Source organism: Mustela putorius, unplaced genomic scaffold (assembly GCF_011764305.1).
Source record: "Mustela putorius furo isolate JIRA1106 unplaced genomic scaffold, ASM1176430v1.1 tig00000738_pilon_pilon_pilon, whole genome shotgun sequence".
Lineage (NCBI taxonomy): Eukaryota > Metazoa > Chordata > Mammalia > Carnivora > Mustelidae > Mustela > Mustela putorius.
The window spans coordinates 12059601-12077159 of record NW_025421463.1 but is presented as its reverse complement, the minus strand read 5'-3'; the positions used below and the strand labels follow the sequence as shown (position 1 = coordinate 12077159).

General features: G+C 38.3%; 1 protein-coding gene across 2 annotated transcripts; it reads left to right on the top strand.

Annotated features, from left to right (window-relative positions):
* Nucleotides 1-3: 3 nt before the first annotated feature.
* TMEM263 (transmembrane protein 263) lies at nucleotides 4-16552 on the top strand. 2 transcript variants are annotated; one of them, XM_045083979.1, is made up of 4 exons: nucleotides 4-358; nucleotides 1712-1845; nucleotides 9041-9107; nucleotides 12744-16552. In XM_045083979.1, the coding sequence occupies exons 2-4, from the start codon at nucleotides 1843-1845 to the stop codon at nucleotides 13028-13030; spliced, it is 357 nt and encodes a 118-aa protein (XP_044939914.1). In that variant the 5' UTR covers nucleotides 4-358; nucleotides 1712-1842; the 3' UTR covers nucleotides 13031-16552. The 2 variants fall into 2 exon arrangements, with proteins under 2 accessions (XP_044939914.1, XP_004743133.1); XM_004743076.3 differs by lacking the exon at nucleotides 1712-1845 and having other exon boundaries at nucleotides 48-358.
* The last annotated feature ends 1007 nt before the right edge of the window (nucleotides 16553-17559 follow it).

Sequence of the window (17559 nt, the reverse complement as noted above, 5' to 3'; positions counted from 1 at the left end):
GCAGCCGGCAGGGGGCTGCTGGGAGGGCAAGGCAGTTCGAGAAACGGGTGGGCGTGTGCCGGGTGGGCGCGGGAGGGGCCTGGGGTGCGCCTGCGCGTCGGAGCCGGAGCCGCGGGAGGAGGCGGGAGCTGAGGAGGCGGCGGAGGGGGCGGGTCGCGTCCGGCGCCACGTCCGCAGCCAGAGGCCGCTACTGCCGTCGTCGCCAACGGAGTCTTCTGGCTCCAAAGCCTGAGGAAGCGCCTCCCGAACCCGCAGCTGCCCGGGGCTGTGCCAGTCGCTCAAGCTCCCGCAGCGCTCTCCCGTGCAGCCGGCTCCCTCCGCCAGCCCCAGCGCCAGGCGCCGACCCTCGACCCCGGAGGTGAGTAAGTGGGGCTGGGAGGGCGGGGGGCGCCGTCCTGGCTTCCTGTCCTCCTCTCTGTCGCCTTCTTCCGTTAGCTCTCCTGCACCTCACCACCCCCGGGCCTGGCTTCCCCGAGCGGAGCCTTTTGGGGGGACTGAGCGGGAAAGGGGGAGGGGCGGGGTGATGTTGGGGGCGGACGGAGGTTCGCGGGCTGGGTTGTTATTCTTTACGTGTCCTGGGCTCCCCATCGGTGGTTTGTGGCCGGGGACTCTCCTTGGAAGCCTCCGCTTCACTTCTCCGCTCCTTGGGTGTCAGCCTGGGGGGATGGGGGTGGGGTGGGAGGGCGTCAGCAGCTTGGGAGAGGAGAGGGATGCGGCAGTGTGCTGGGCTTCCCCACCACACTAACTCCTGACCTGTTGATAAACCGCTCTCGTGGGTTCAGGCAAACGAGCCTGGGGCCCCCGTGCTCTTCCCACGTAGAAAGGGCTCTACTCTCACGCCTAACCTAAAGCTGAAAGTGTGGAATAGAGAGAGGCGCTGCCGGCACCAGGGGTGGCTGGGGACCGCTGGAGCACCCGTCAGTGCCATCACTGCCTCCCGAGTCTAAAGCAAAACCGTGCCGGGTGTGCACACGCAGCTTCGAGACTGGTCCCCAAGCTCCCACTTCCAGTTAGATCCCCGCCTAAATAGATCGTCTTTTGTATATGAGAAGACGTGAGATTTCTGGAACCCTGTGGGAGTGGTGCTGTGCTGGATATACAACGTGGAGCAGAGGGAGGAGGTGCTGCGCTTGGCCCTAGTCACGGCTTCTCCAGGGTCATTTTCTGCCTCTCCTGCCACGTCACTCCCTCTGCTAAAGAAAAAAAGAAAAAGACTTGCTGTGACTAAAGAGATCAGTGGGGGGAGAAGGGGCCAATGGGAAAGGTTTAGAAACGCCTAAAGTGGAGAGTCCTTATTTTACTTATTAGGCTCTTGGGAACACTGCGCTAATTCCAGATGAAAATGCTTTATTTGCTATAGGCGATTGTTTAATCTTTAGAACATACACTGGTGTGGGTACTCTAGAGGGCTCCCAGGAATACTGATACCACATCAACAGGTCTGTGTTTGCGTGTGTGTGGCCATGCCTGCTTTTGCAAAGAACTAGGGAAGTAATGTTCAATAAACTCATTTGGACTCTGTTTGGACCGCCCCCCCCTGCCCCACGCTTTCATTTCTTTAGTCTGTGTTATGGCAGATGTACCAGAAACCAAGTTCAATAAAAATATGTCTATATATAGAGAATATTGTTAGAAAAGTTTAAGGATAGATAGAAAATTTCTGTGTGTGTGTGTTTAACTAAAGGAAAATCTTTACCTGTCTTTGTTTCAGTCATTGAGTACTTGCTGTTTTTGCTACTTCCTGAAGATAGCTCACTGGATTACATATAAACTCCTTCAGAGTGGGGCCTTCACCTGCTTGTTCTAGTTACAACCTCCGTGCCTAACACAGTGTCTGGTGACATGGTAGGGACACAAATATCTGTTGAACTAATGAGGTATAATTTGGTGAAGATTACTGGTATACTGGTTATCTTAGCTTATTGTAATTCTGCTTAATGTTTCACTTAAAGGCCGCACTTAAAAAGTTGTCATTTTGATACTGTCAGTTGTTGCTGTCCCTAAGGTGGTCCCTTAAAAGCTTTACTGACAGATTACTTTTTCTTCCCTGCCAGATTCAGTGCATTTCTTGTAGCCTGCTTTCTGTTGATTTAATGGGCGGGCTGTGTATAAAAGCAGCCTGTTCAGGATAGTTGGTTAACTAGAGAAGCCTAAACACAGTAAGCTGGTGTTTTAATATACACTGCCTGTTGGTGTATGTCTGTTAAAGTTCTGTATAAACGTATTTTGAAACTTAGTAGTTATTTGGCAAAGAAGCTAAAAACGGGAGTGAGGATGTGGCAAAGTTCCTATATATAGAATGTGTAGAAGAGTTTAGCTAATTCATTTATAATCTTTTTCTTATGGGAAATTGGCATGTACTATTTAATAGGTTTTTGAAATGGCTTTGAAGGTAAACTGTTGTGTAGTGTATTTTGTAGTTAGGCTTCATATAATGTGTTTATAATGTGCTTCATATAATGTGCTGTTTAACTTCCTTTAGTACACAAAGGGGGTGTTTAGCCATAGGCAAATTTGTATACTGTTTTCACCATTAATGAAAACTTGATGTATCAAATGTAGATCTCTACAAACAACACTGATTCATCTGTTTTCCTTAAAAAAAGGGGGGGGGGCTCCTAAGAGGCATTTGTTTACTTATTTCTATTATTGGAAGAAATTACCCTCTAGGGAATAGTGTTGTTATTAATCCTTGCTCATTATATATTTGCCAGCTGCTGTGTCTATGATACCGTTGTACAGGACAAGAATTATTTCTCCTTGGCCTAAAATGCCTAAAGTAACTACTGGCGAATCTTAGTCTACAGCAAAGAAGTCTTTCACATTTCACCATTTCTTAAAAAGATACACTTACAACCAGTTTTAGTTGGTATTCTAAATTTGTTCACATGTTAGGACCAAGTGGTAAAACTGATTCATGTCCATAGAAGTAGTTCAGTTATTTGTCCTGATCTAAAGGCTGTTTTCTGTTTTTAGTTTTTATTTAAAAAATTTTTAAAAAGATTTTATTTATATGACAGAGAGAGAGAGACGTCAAGGGAGGGAACAAAAGCAGGGGGAGTGGGAGAGGGAGAAGCAGGCTCCTGCAGAGCAGGGAGCCCGATGAGGGCGGGGCTCAATCCCAGGAAGCTGGGATCATGACTTGAGCCAAAGATAGACACTTAACCAACTGAGCCACCCAGGTTCTCCATAAAGGCTGTTTTCTGTTTAATTGCCTTCCTTAGAAAATAGAAACTTACGTATATTATGAGTTCCTAGAGAGCAGATAATTTTTGGAGTTTTGCATGAAATAAATTAATAAATGCCAAGAAAATGTGTCCCTTTTGGGTAAATTGGTTTAGAGAAGTCTTATGTGTGCTGAATCATGCTGAAATCTCAGAGCCTGACACGGTGGCTGGCACATAGTAGGGACCCACCTATATATTGAACTAATAATTCAGTGAGTTTAGGGCAGATGGTTTGCATAGAATGAAATAATTTTGTTTAAGGGTAACATTTAAATGGTCATTTTGACACTTTTCCTGCCATTTGTTACTAGTCTCCATGTGTATACTTTTAAATTTTAAAAGCAGATTATCTTTTCCAGTTTTAAGAGATTAGAAGTGTGTTTGTTTTTAGAATTCACAATTTAAAAGAAATAAGACGGCTGTAGTGATGACAATGTTCAAGGTGGTAATATAAAAAATAATTCTCCTTAGTGATAAAGTGATAGTACCTGTAAAAAGGTAATATCACTCAAAGTTCGGCACATATATCTGGGAAGGGGCTGAGAGTGATTTATCTGAGTAGAAAGTGCAGGTGGCATTACAGATAGTTAAGGATTTTAGCAAAAATATTTTCTACAAGGTATTTGATGCCTTATGATCAAATTAGGAATTCAGAAAACAACAATATTCCAAATACTTGCACTTTTACACAATTTTTAATACACTATGAGTTCTGGAGGAATTTTAATACTTCGTACTTGCTTTAAACACCAGTGATGTACAAGAAACTCAGACATTAAAAAATATATCATCAAAACAAAAATCAATCCCTGTGGCCTCTTAGGACTTCAGAGCCCTCTAATGGCAAGTTCCTCTGTTCTTGGTAGCCCTGCTTCTAGCCTGGCAGGACTCCACATTTTCTTTTTTTCTGCTTATTGATAATCCTTTTGGCAACTATCACTAACAATATTAAATGTATCTGTGAATATTTCTGTATAATAGTATCTAGATTCCTACATTTCAAACTCTTCTGCCAAAAGTACATCTAACTGAAGAGCAGAATAAATTCATGGGGAATGGGGGTGGGAGTGTTGTGGGCTGGGAAGAGAGAGGTGGTAAATCTGAGAGTATATCCTGAAGAAATTCTAAGCAATAAGGAAATTTCTTGAGAGTCTGGTTATTCTAAAAAACTCCCAAGCACTTTTCAGTAGTCTTTTTAATTAGTGTATATGTAAACACAAAAAGTATTTTAAATTACTGTGTAGTAAAATGCATGCATTATCTCTCTACTGTGGTTCTTGAAGCCTCTGGTGTACTACTGCTTTCTCTTAAAAACATTTGGAAAGCACAATTCTAGCTTAAAGTATTCTTTTTTTTTTTAACCAAAAATTTAGACCATATATTGCTATGTATCTTTCCTCGTGTTGCTTAAAATAAACATAATACAGATGATAATTTTATCCCACTTAGTCCACAAATACTGTGTGTCCGCTTACAACAAAAACATATTCTAACAGAATGATAAGATTGTAAATAAGATACTCAAATTGCAAACCAACCAGGGAGAATAGCAGTGAGAGCTGGGATCTTGAGGCATGGAGTTGGGGGAAATTAGGACAACTAGGCAGGCATCAGGCACCTGCCCAGGTAAGTTGTGATTTTACCTGTAAGCTTCCTGGAAGCCAAAGAGAAAAGGGAGAAAAGAGACATCTTTCTTTTAAGGAAAGTGCACAGCTCTCAGAAAGAAGAAAGTTTTCTGAATCTGTTGCGGAAACAAAAGTTTTTCTGAATACCGTTGAAGAAACTTCTTATGTGGAGCTTCTTATCAGAGCTATCGAGTGATGTAGTAGGTAATTTCTTTACAGTGCAGTATAGTGTACTAAATAGCCTGCATAAGGCTCTTTGTCAGGGTTTGCTTACTAAGGACATAACTGAGAATTAAACCCAATGTCATTTTCTTCATATCAGCATTTTGTGATTTAAGTTTTGTTTTTGTTTTTTTCAGATAACCTTGATTTGAGGATAAAAACCTAAAAAAAACTAGGATAAGAACTAGGTAGATGAACTGCTAAATCTTCAGAATTACCCTTTAATGAATCACTGATTTTAAGGCTTAAAAATATATAATTTTCTTTAGGTATGAAAGCAATACATGTTTATGGTAGAAACGGAAAATATAGATGTTAAATACATATTTGTATATATATTATATATACATATATATAATATATATTAATATATTTGTATATATATTATATATATGTATATATATTATATTATATGACTACATATAGATTTACATACATAACTACATATAGATTTACATACATAAGAGATTTTTTTCTCTGTGTAGCATGGTCTCTCTCTCTGTCTCTTCTCTTGCTATATATTTCTACCTCCTAGTGGCAGTCTTTGTCAACATTTTGGTATATTTCGTTTTTAAAGTCTTTTCATATGCATTAAAAAAATTGGGTTATATAATGTATGCATTTTATATTCTCTGAATATAACATTAGCATTTCTACATAGTATTTGGTCTTCATAAATTATCTTAATGTCTGCATTGTGTGTCTCTAGGAAGCTTATAAATTCATCTCTTGCCTTCTCTGAGGCTGTAGTCATTTGTACATTTGTACATTTTTCAGATGTATTTTGTATTTTGTTTGCTTTTGCTGGCTTCTCTTTCACTCAGCTCTTAAATACGAGCGGTCCAGTTAAGGTTATCAGTCTATTTCTCCCTTCATTCTTTTCCTTGCTCATATCTCCCATCCCCCCACATTTGTCACTATCACTTCATACCACTTACAGGGCATCAACTCTAACTCAGACTTCAAGCTGAGTTTCAGACTCCTTAAATCCATTTGCCTCCTAAACATGTCATGTAGATGCCCCAAAGGCATTTGAAATCCAGCTGTTCAAAAAAAGCCCTTTCATCACATGTGTAGTTAACAGTAATGTACACTTCTATTTTAGAGGGTAGATGTCATGTTAAGTATTCTTAGCACAATAAAATAAAAATGTTAAAAAGTCCTTCATCTTTTCTCAGAAGTGGTTTCTTGTCCGCTGCCCCTTGTCTTTATGCTCACACTAGAAATTTTCCATCCTACGTTTTCCTTGTATCTCATATTAATATCCAAGCTCTGTTCTGCTTCATACAAAAAATTCAGTTATTTGTCTGCTGTGCATCTGGCATTGAAAAAGGCTCTGGGGATGCAGCAAAACCAAGCCTTGTTCTCATGGAGCTTACATTCTAATTATAGGAGACACAAAGTAAACCTATGTGTTTATATATAAATATATTATATGTAAAGTGAAGTATGAGCAATGAAGAAAATTGATCAGGGTTAGGTGAAAATGATAGGGAAGGGAGTAGGAGGGTGCAAATCTAGTGATCTGGGAAGATCTCTGTTAGGGGACATTCACATAAAGAGCTGAAGGGAAGTAAGGAAGCAAGCCATGAACACTTGGGGAAGAGCCTTTCAGTAGAAGGGTGAGCAGGGAAACCCAGGTTGGTAGACTGGTATGAGAGAGAGGCAGAATGTTAACATCAGAGTGTTAGATGTCAGGCCTCAGCTCTGGATTTTATTCTGAACAAAACAGGAAGCAGTTGTAGGGGTTTAAGCAGAGTGTGACATGCTAGACCTGAGGAACAGCAAAGGTTGAGGCTCAGAGGCCAGTTAAGATAACTTTGTAGCAGCCCAAGTAAGAGAAATGATAGTTTAGCAGTAGAGGTGATGAGAAGTGGTTGTATTCTGTATTTATTTAGGCAGCAGAATTTACCGATGATTAGATAGGATTGTAAAAGAAAAAAAAAGGGAAATCAAGGGTGATTCCTAGATTTTTGCCCATTTATTTATACAGGAAAACCCGGCAGGGCTTAAACTGTTTCCTCTATCTCACTGAACTTCTAAAGTAGCCACTTACTGTGTTTAATCTCTCTGTCCTTCATCTGTTCTTTTTTTTTTTTTTTTTTTTTAATTTTAGAAGGAGAGCAGGCGTGAGGTGGGTGGCAGGGAGGAGGGTTGGAGGAGAGAGAAGATCTCAAGCAGACGCACTGAGCGCAGAGCCAGACGCAGGGCTCGATCCCAGGCCCCCCAAGACCATGACCTGAGCGGAAATCAAGAGTTAGCCACTTCACCAACTGAGCGATGCAGGCACCCCACCTTCTTCATCTGTTCTTGCTTCTGTTAGCTTCTTAAAGCACAGCTCTGACAGTGTTACTGTCATGGCCCTCCTTTGCCTACCCATAGAAGGATAAAGTCAGTTCATATTATATAAATGAATTTGCATTTGTCTTTTATGAAGCAGCACCCATCTTTTAAAATGGTGGTCTTTGGGACACCTGGGTGGCTCAGTGGGTTAAGCCGCTGCCTTTGGCTCAGGTCATGATCCCAGGGTCCTGGGATTGAGTCCCAAATCGGGCTCCTTGCTCAGTGGGGAGCCTGCCTCTCTCTCTACCTCTGCCTGCCCCTCTGCCTGCTTGTGTGCTTTCTCTCTCTCTTTCTGACAAATAAATAAATAAAATCTTAAAAAAAAATGGTGGTCTTTTAAATTACAAGATATACGTGGCAAAATTAACCTTTTAAAGAGATTCTGAATTAGGAAAAGGTAAGTCTTTTAGTTGGGATTTGTGGGATATATACAGAAAGGCACTTTTGAAATGTAGGCAATTGCTGTCACACCTGTTTTTTAAATAAGCTTTATGACCAGTGTGGGGCTTGAACTCATGACCCTGCGGTCAAGAGTCACATGCTCTACAGACTGAGCCAGCAAGGCGCCCCCTCCTCATCACACCTGTTTTTAAAGTCCAGTTAACATATGTAAGATGTGTGTATATGCTTTCTCTATATTTCTGTACATGATATAGTAACATCTCTTGATTGGTTGATCAGCTAGATAATCTGGATTTGTATGTGTACGGTATACAGATCCTGGGAACATAGTAGGGAACGAGCTAAACAGTATCTTCTTTTGGAATTAACAGTTCAGTAGGGAAGAACGTGGCTCCATGGGAGTTTTTCATTAGGAAGGAACATGCATATTCGGTCCAGGATTTCTGCATATTTTGTTTTAAATTTAAGTAGGATTCTAATACTTGTAGTATTGGAGTACTAGTATTCCAGTCTTGTTTTAATCTTTTCTTAGTCAAGTGAATTTAAAAACAAATATTTCAAGACAGTAAAGGAAATTGGGAAAAGAAAGTTTATGTTTTTTGCATCCCAGTGTAGCTTATTTTATTTCTTAGGTTCCTTTACTACTTGTACTAAGGAGGTAATCACATATGTATTTTTTCATACATTTTGGGTTCTTTTGCTACCTGTGTTTGTAAGAGCTCTAAAAACAATAAAAAGTAATCAAAATCCATCTCTTAATGATTCAGATTGATGATGTCATCTTTATAAAAGGACATCATAATTTTTAGAAAATTTTCAGATAAAACATGTTTTTTAGTCATAATACAGGTTTTCTCTAAGTCTGATATAAAATAAATTACAGTTAAGTTAACCAGTACTCTGTAGGAGGAAGCACTTAAGATTTTTGTCTACCAGCCCTGATTTTCCAACTTTCTTACAATTAGTAAGCAGTAGTAACAACATAGGAAAGCTTGTACTATGCTTGTTACTCTTTGGTCGGTGTTTGAGATAAGATTCATATTGTCTACTATTGTAAGTAAAAGTATTTCTTAAACACCACAAACTAGGAGAAAAATGTAGTTTTGTGACAAGTGTTTTAAAATGTTTATCTGAATAAAGTTGATTAAGTCTTAATTTAGCATTTGCTAAGAGGTCATCTCACAGGTTGAGGTTACAATGAAATGTGTATGTGTTTTTTAGGAGATCATGAATCAGGCAGATAAAAATCAAGAACTCCCATCATACCTTAGTGATGAACCACCAGAAGGTAAGTATGCATCTGACATACTAAAAATGAAAACAAGGGTCCTACTAAATTAAAATTCTGATTGTTTTTATTAAATTTAAAGTAACAGTCTGTTTATCTTATCAGTGAAGATGTTCCAAAAGTAATTGAAGATAAACACTTTTAGCTTGTAAGATGAAAGCACATATATTGCTGAATGGGGACACCATGCAACAGTTGTATTATAGAAGATCTGTTGCTACTCTTTTATTAAGACCATTTCACAAGTTAAGAGTATTCTTTCATTTGTAAAGAATGGGTATGGGGTGCAGAGGAAGGATGGACCATGTTTAATTTTTCACGTAATGCATACAAAAACTCAATTCAAGAGCCACTTGAGATTGGTTATTAAGCTGTTATTTATCATTGGTAGTTCTTCTTCTTATAGTAATACATAGTCTTAGGGTCTGCTTAATTTAAATTCTCTTTTAGCTTGAAAATTGTGACATCACGAGTCCTTTTCTTACTTAGGACTTCAAAAATCGTTGGAAATGCTAACTGCGTATGTGAATGTCTTGGCTATATATAGAAAATGACCGCAGGCATTTTCTGTTTATGGTTTTGGTGTAGAACATTTTAAAACTTAAACCAAATAGTAATTTCCTTCGACAACTGTATGTTTGTACAGGACAGTCCTAATCAGTCAGATAGAGAATCAAAGTGAGGACAAAGCGATGAAATGGCCAGCAGACCATACTGGAGTTGCAGGCAGACTAGTATCTCTGGGGAGAGGGGAGACTGGAAGTTGTGATTGGGTATTTTATTTTCTTCTCAGTTACCCACTGTCCAGGCTGGTAGACAAAAATGAAATTGTTAGGAAAATACAATGAAAAGTTTGTACTTAACCCTAAAAGAAGATGGTGGTAACTAGGTGATTAATTTTAGTTTGGTGGAAGAATATCCTGGAAAATTATTAGTTCAGCTGTTTTCTTGACTTATATTTTAGGTCTAGAACTCTAGCGTGTTGAAAAGTTAGGGCTTAATGAGAAAGTCAGTAAGGACTTTGTAGGGATAAAGTCAGGAAAGAGAGAAAGACTGCTCAGGAGCATGCTTGTCACGGAAGAGAAAGCTTTGGTAATATCTTTGTATAGGAACCTGCTAAACCAGAGTAGTCTGCAGAGCAGATAATTTATATGGTGGTAATTAAGAGCACACTAATTAAAGAGTGTCAACAGCATTAATATTTATCTACTTTGACTAAGAAAAATCATCTTCATTAAATGCATGTGCACCAAATTTGGCATAGCAGGGTAATACTAATGAAGGTATTCAGCATGAGGAAGTTATCTGTTCTATTCTCAAATCAGGATTTTTTTCCTTTTCCTGGTGTTAGTGACCTTGATTACAAAAGAATTACCAATTATGCCTTTTCATCATAATTTTATAATTAACATACTCAGATGCTTTTCCATATCCTTTTATTTCAGCTCTTCAATTTTATTTAAACAAATAATTTTATTTCAGAGAGAGTGCATGTGCACGCTCAAGCTTGCAGGGGTGGGTGGGCGCAGAGGCAGAAGCAGACTCCCTGCTAAGCAGAGAGCCTGATGTGGGGCTCGATCCTAGCACCATGGGATCATGACATGAACCAAAGGCTTAACTGAGTCACCCAGGCACCCCTAGTTAAAAATTTATAGTAACTATGCTTATTATTCAAATAGCTTCAATTAAGAATTTGGTTTTTATAAATTTAGCCATTGCTATATCTTTATCTGAGCTATTTTGATGAGCCAGTGATCTTTTCATACTTGTAAAACCTCCAAACAATGGAATGAAAATCTTTAAGGTAAATTTGTGCTGTGTTAGAAAAGCTCGATTTCTAGAATTTTTTTCTCCCATCGAATATTACCAGTTCCTTATTGTTGTCTTCTCTGAGATATTCTGCTTGGAGTTAGTAGCTTTGGTAGTCCTAGTTGTGCCCAAGTTCCCAAGAATTTACTTTTCTTTGTGTGAGTTGTACCTTTTCTGTAATTAAAGTCTGAACTGTTGGGTGCCGAGTGGCTCAGTTGGTTAAGCAACTGCCTTTGGCTCAGGTCATGATCCTGGAGTCCCAGGATTGAGTCTCACATCAGGCTCGCAGCGACATGGGGAGTTTGCTTCTCCCTCTGGTCTTCTGCTCTCTTATGCTCACTCTCACTGTCTCTCTCTCAAATAAATAAATAAAATCTTTTAAAAATAAAAATAAAAGTCTGAACTGTTTCATGACCAAGTGTTTTTCCACAAAGTTTAGAAAAATATAAACACTGTTGCTTATGTCTTGTTGCTGCCTAAATCATTAGATTACAAAGGAGAAAAGACCTGTGTTTGTTTGAGGTTGATAACAAGCAAATTTTTATGAAATCTTCCTGTTATTTTATGCCTAAGTTTGATATATGTGCTTATTTGAATTACTATTCAAAATGAAACAAACCAGAAAACAAAATAAAGACTTAAATAAATCTGAATTTTTCATATTGATATTACCTTTTCTAGAGTAAAGGAGTTTTTACAGACTAGATATTTAAATGACATGCTCTCTCCTGTAAGAATTACTGGTGTGGTGAAAGTATTAAGTATAGCTGTAGTTTCTCAACACTGTAAAAAATGATTTTAGGTAAGTAACATGATTCTAAGATATAAATAATCATTCTATTTTTACATAGCATTAGCTCTTTAAATACATTATCAAAATGCAAATAGAGCAGACACCCACATATATTTAAATTAGTGTTCCTTAAACTTTTTGGCTTTTCCACTTTTAAAAATTGAGGACCCCAAAAAGCTTGTGTCTTCATTGATATTTGCCATATAAATAATAAAAACTGAGAAATTAATATGAAAAACCCTCTTGGACCTATTACGTATTAAGGTGATTAACATAGTTTTTGAAAGGCAGCTATTTTCCAAAGCAAAAAAAAAAAAAAAAAAAAATTTAACAGGTTGGGTGACCTTGTTTTTAAATTTTTACGATCTCATTAATGTTAGGGTTAATAAAAGAGAGCTAGTTTCTCACAGCTGCTCTGTGTTTCATCTTTTGTTAGTCTGCACATCATTTAGATTCTGGAAAATTCTGTAGACTTGTGAATGAATGTGAAAGAATGAAGGTGAAAAGATAAATCATGTGTTAGTATTATTATGAAAATCATTTTTATCCTGTGGAGCCCCTGAAATAGTCTTGTGGATACCCAGGGGTCCCAGGCCATACCTTGAAAACCACTGCTTTAAATGAAGAAGGTTGTTTCAGAGATGATTGAATTCTGTCAAGGAAACGACGGCTAAATATATTTGTCTTCCTATATTTTCATGTCCTTTTAGGATATAAAGATTTTTATTAACAGCAACAAAACTATAAATCAAGGAAACATTTAAGTTTAGATTCTATTTGATGAAAGTTATCTAGTCCCAAAAGCATTTTTTCTCATAGATACTAAGACTTAGCATTGGACCAAGATGTTTTAAAACCATGTACAACTATAGTTTTGAGGGAAGAGGTTTTTAGTGTCTTGATCAGGTTTGGATTTTTGTGGTTCGTCTTATCAAAACAACCTCCTGATTGTTAGGAAATCTTAGGATACTTAATGATTTGAACTGCTCTTGTAAAGACTTACAATTGGCTGTCTTCATGTTTTTTCTTACCAGGTTCAATGAAAGATCACCCACAGCAGCAACCAGGCATGTTGTCCCGTGTGACTGGTGGTATCTTCAGTGTTACAAAGGGGGCTGTTGGTGCCACCATTGGTGGTGTGGCTTGGATTGGTGGGAAGAGTCTGGAGGTGACCAAAACAGCTGTTACAACTGTGCCTTCCATGGGAATAGGGCTGGTGAAAGGGGGCGTGTCTGCTGTGGCTGGAGGTGTTACAGCTGTTGGGTCTGCTGTTGTAAACAAAGTGCCCTTAACAGGAAAGAAGAAAGACAAATCTGACTAAAATATGGAGATACACTTGCTCTCCACAGCATTATGATGCCAGTGGCATTGAATTGCTAAATTATGGACTACAACGAAGTCACCTGTTCGGACGTTTATCTTCTAAACTGCTGTGTTGAAAGTATTGATGACTGGCTTTTGTCTAAAAAGAAGAGACCAATACTAGCACAGTGTATGAAGGTTTCTCATACTTAAATTCCAGCTTTTTATCTGGTAAAATGTTACTCTTATTCAGTTGTAACTGAAGATATGGTATATTTGATATTTACTATAAGTCTTTCAGTTTAACTAAAAAATGTGAAAGTTGAATTTAGTTGATGATCTTTACAGTTCCATATGTATAATGTGCCAGGTAACTCATTTGCCCCTTAAGAAGGGAACCTTGAACTACATAAACTGTACCTTTGACGTGCCTAATAGTTTCAGATGTCTTAGTTTTTTTTATAACCATAGTTGGTTAGGCCAAGAGGCATTCTTTTCTTATTTAAGCTGGTAAAAGTAGCAGGAATTAGAGAAATTTACAAGAAGAGGTAAATGGTTTTATGATACTGAGTGTTTATCATCTTTTGTTAGATATGCATTACATTAATTTAATCATTGATGCCTTATGAAACATCTTTTTTAATACCCTAACCATGTGCAGTTCTTGGAACTATCTATGGATTCTTTTTAAAATTGTGAAATTAGCTTTCCCTCTTAAAAATCTCAGGAGTGGTGGGTTAAAGGCATTTCTTGCTCTCAGCAGCTAAGGTAGTGCTTGTAGGCGTTTTGTTAACTGTCAGTGTAGTTACCAGCCGAACGTTACATTTCAGTCTGGTTTCATGCTCCATCTTTAATACACCTCACAGTGCCTAAGGAATATTTCTTTGCTGGTCATAAGCTCTCTTGGAAGTTTCACATTAAGGAGGAACAGATAATTTTAAATTCTTAAGAATCACCTAAAGCATCCCACATATAAAAAAATCTTCACATCAGTTTTATCTTTAGGATGGCTTAAAATGTTAGCAGTACCCCTTTTTAAAAACACAGTAAAAGCAGCCACAAATATGGGGGAGCTGACTGAAATTGAATGAAATGGGCTCCACAGATTAGTTTTGAATGTAAGATATGTATACAAGTGCTGTCAGTGGTTTATAGGCTTTTAAAACGTTGTATTACAATCAATCCTTAAAGAAGTCATAGACTTTGTACCATTTCCAAGTCAACCCCAGGCAGGGAATTGAAGTTTTTGATTGTGGATGATAAAGTGCGTCATGTCTCCTTAACAGGTCTCATCATGTCCCATTCATTCTCAAGGAATATGACTTAGCTGGAATTCATTTTTTACATATTCCATTTCATGAAAAATTTTTAAAAGTGGCACATATATTTGGTATTCCTCTTAACTGAGGGTTATAATCCAGGTTTGAAAAATCTTAGTTTTCTTTATACTTAAGTCTGGAAATTTGCCTCCATTTTGCAGAAGTGTGTGTTTGTGTAGCAAAGGAGGTGATGCTCTGGAGTAAGTCAGTCAGAATACATCCTTGAGAAGGTAAAACAGATCACTCTAGCATCCAAGGCTTAAATGTCTTTCTGAACCACTAAGAGCTTTACATTAATAGTGTGGAACAACAAATGGATAAGAACATAACTTTTTTAAAAGCTTTCATAAACACCAGGAGGGATCTTAAGCAAACCTGCAAAGGTTCTTGAACCTACCATTATATACAAAACTGAAAATTCATCATAAATGGTCATTTATTTCATGCTCTATGACTTAAGGTATTTTGGGTGGTGTATCTGGTCAAATGTCATAATCGGCAAAAGGGATTTTTAAAAGTGACTCCAGAGTTAATTGATGAACACTAAACAGTGATCTAAATAATGGTATTGGAGAACTTATTTCCTGCTATTTGAAAGAAATGATTGCTTCATTGCTAGTTTATATTTCTAATTTATCTTCTATAGTCATAGGTTCTACTGTGCTTTGTACCTGAATTTCTAAACACAGACTTTAGTTTACTGTGTGCTTGCATATTTATTTTCAACCTTGTCTTTAAAATTGCTTGAGGAAAAATGGTTGTGATTTCTGCCACAGAAAAGCCTTCTGGTACATTTTAGCTCTGAACTATAACTTTATTCAGGAGAGGCTTTTGCAAGGATGGCAGAGAAGTGTACAAAGGAACATTTAAGTTACAGAGGTTCTTGTTGCAGTGAACTGGCCATTAGATGACACATACAGTTGTACACTTGAGTCTTCTCCAGTGTATTTGCGTAGACTGGCAGTTTGACCTGTGAAACAGTACTGGTTCACTTCAAGAAACTAAGGTTGATACATACAGTTGGAGGCATCTGTTATTCAGTGTATCTTTTGAGTGGGTATTTGGCACAGTGAGGATGAACTTGTGTGACCCACTTGAATGCCTGATCTAATAATGTTGCATTATGAATCCTGTACTTAGTGAAATGTCAGATGAAGATGATTGGTGATTGAATAAAAATTTTTTTGTATAAAGGAATGGGAAAAGAATACATAAATCTGTCAATAAACACTATGATCTGCAAAAGATGAAATGTTTCATAAAGATCTAAGGAAATAAAGGAAATTTAAAGGAAAAACAAGACAGTATTAAAATTTTTAGTTCCATAGTTCAGAAAGTAGTCAGTTTTTTTGATACTAATGCACAAACATGACAAAACATCTTTGAATATGTATTTTGATACCAAGACAGTGAAATGCAAATACATTTTAGTCAACTCTGATGAAGATTAAAAATACAGATTTTTAGGTTTTATCCCAACTTTCTGAATCTCTGCAGGTGGGGCCCAGGCCTGTAGTTCAGTATCCTCCACAGCTGATTCTTGTTAACAATTTGGGATCTGATGTAGTTAGTAGGGAGCATTTTACTCTGTCCTAAGTAACTATGGAACCAACTTGCACCCTCACTGGACAGAAGTGATTCAGAGAGATGGGAACCAGTTGGAGGAACGTAGAAAATTGGTACATACTAGCTATCTACTTACCTGCCAGGTGTTGTCCATACATCATCTGATTTCATCAGTACCGCGGAAGTATCTCTTTTTACAAATACGAAACAGGCTTTCAGTGTTAGCAGTTTTCCCATTATCACTTTTGAATTCAAGTAAATCCCTTCTCCAGTTAATACCCAGAAACAGAAATGGGGCTACTCAGTAACTAGTACTTCATTCTGCTGTTGGTAGTCAGTGCTGACTGTACGCTTCATCTACCAGGCTAACTTGAGTTCTCTGGAAGTCTTATAGGTAATCATACTTATTTTGGCAGCTAATTACATTTGTCATCGAAATGAATTTAGTGTAATTATGAACTGTTTAAGGGAAATAATTTTGTTATTAGAGCCTTTTCTTCCTGGAGGAAATAAAATTTGACTAGTGTTTTATGTAAGGATGTCTCTCCTTGCTATATTGTGGACATTGAAGATTTCATATTAGGGAAAAAGAAAAAGGTTCAAGGGCTAAAAACTAATGGAACAGGATTTGGTCTAAATAAAGTCAGTAGATTACATGTTTGGTCATGAATGTGTATTTTCTAAAAATTAAATCTTGTCAGGTGAGAGTAAGCTACAAATGTATTTCTGTAACCATAAATGCCTCTGGTTTTCCACGCCTGGACCGGACTATAGGCTTTTTACAAATGAATGGCCACTGAACCCTGCCATACTTTCTTATATACCCTCGTTATGTTCGTTTTCTTACTCCTCAAAACAACCATTTCATTCCTTTTCTTTCCGGCCCTCTGACACTACTCCCTCCCATTCTACTGCCCTTTGTGAAAAGAGACAACCTGACACGACTCTCCTCTCACACCACTTATCCATCACGTGCCCGCATCTGTCCCCCGGACTGCAGTCCCTGTTCTGATCCTAAGTCAGTCCCGCTTTCACTTCTTTCACGTTTTTCCATCTCTTTCTCCTGGGTCATATCCATGAGCATATAAACATCTGGTGTTTTCTTTTCTTTTCTTTTTTTTAATGTTTTATTTATTTATTTGACAGAGAGAAATCACAAGTAGGCAGAGAGGTAGGCAGAGAGAGAGGTAGAAGCAGGCTCCCCGCTGAGCAGAGAGCCAGGTTGCAAGGCTTGATCCCAGGACTCTGAGATCATGACCCCAAGGCAGAGGCTTAACCTACTGAGCCAAACAGGCGCCTTACTTTCTTTAAAGAAAAAGTATGCCTAATCTTACAACCTTCATTTTCCTGCTTCCCTTTGCCACATTTTTGAAAAACTTTTATAGTCTCTGCCTTAGTCATCTTCTGTCCTCACGAACACACCCCCCCCCCCCAGGTGCCTTCTTACCTTTCTCATTGCACCAGTCACTCCTGATAGGGCCAACGAGTGATTTCTTTTTGGCCAAATCCATTGGTCACTTATCTGTATCTTAGTTGACCACTCTATGGCATTCAATATTATTGGCCACGCCCTCTTTCCTCAGGACCTCTTTTGGTCAATTCCTTCCGGTCGTGGCCAGTCACTACTACAAAATCTATAATTTATTTCTGGGCAATCTCATTT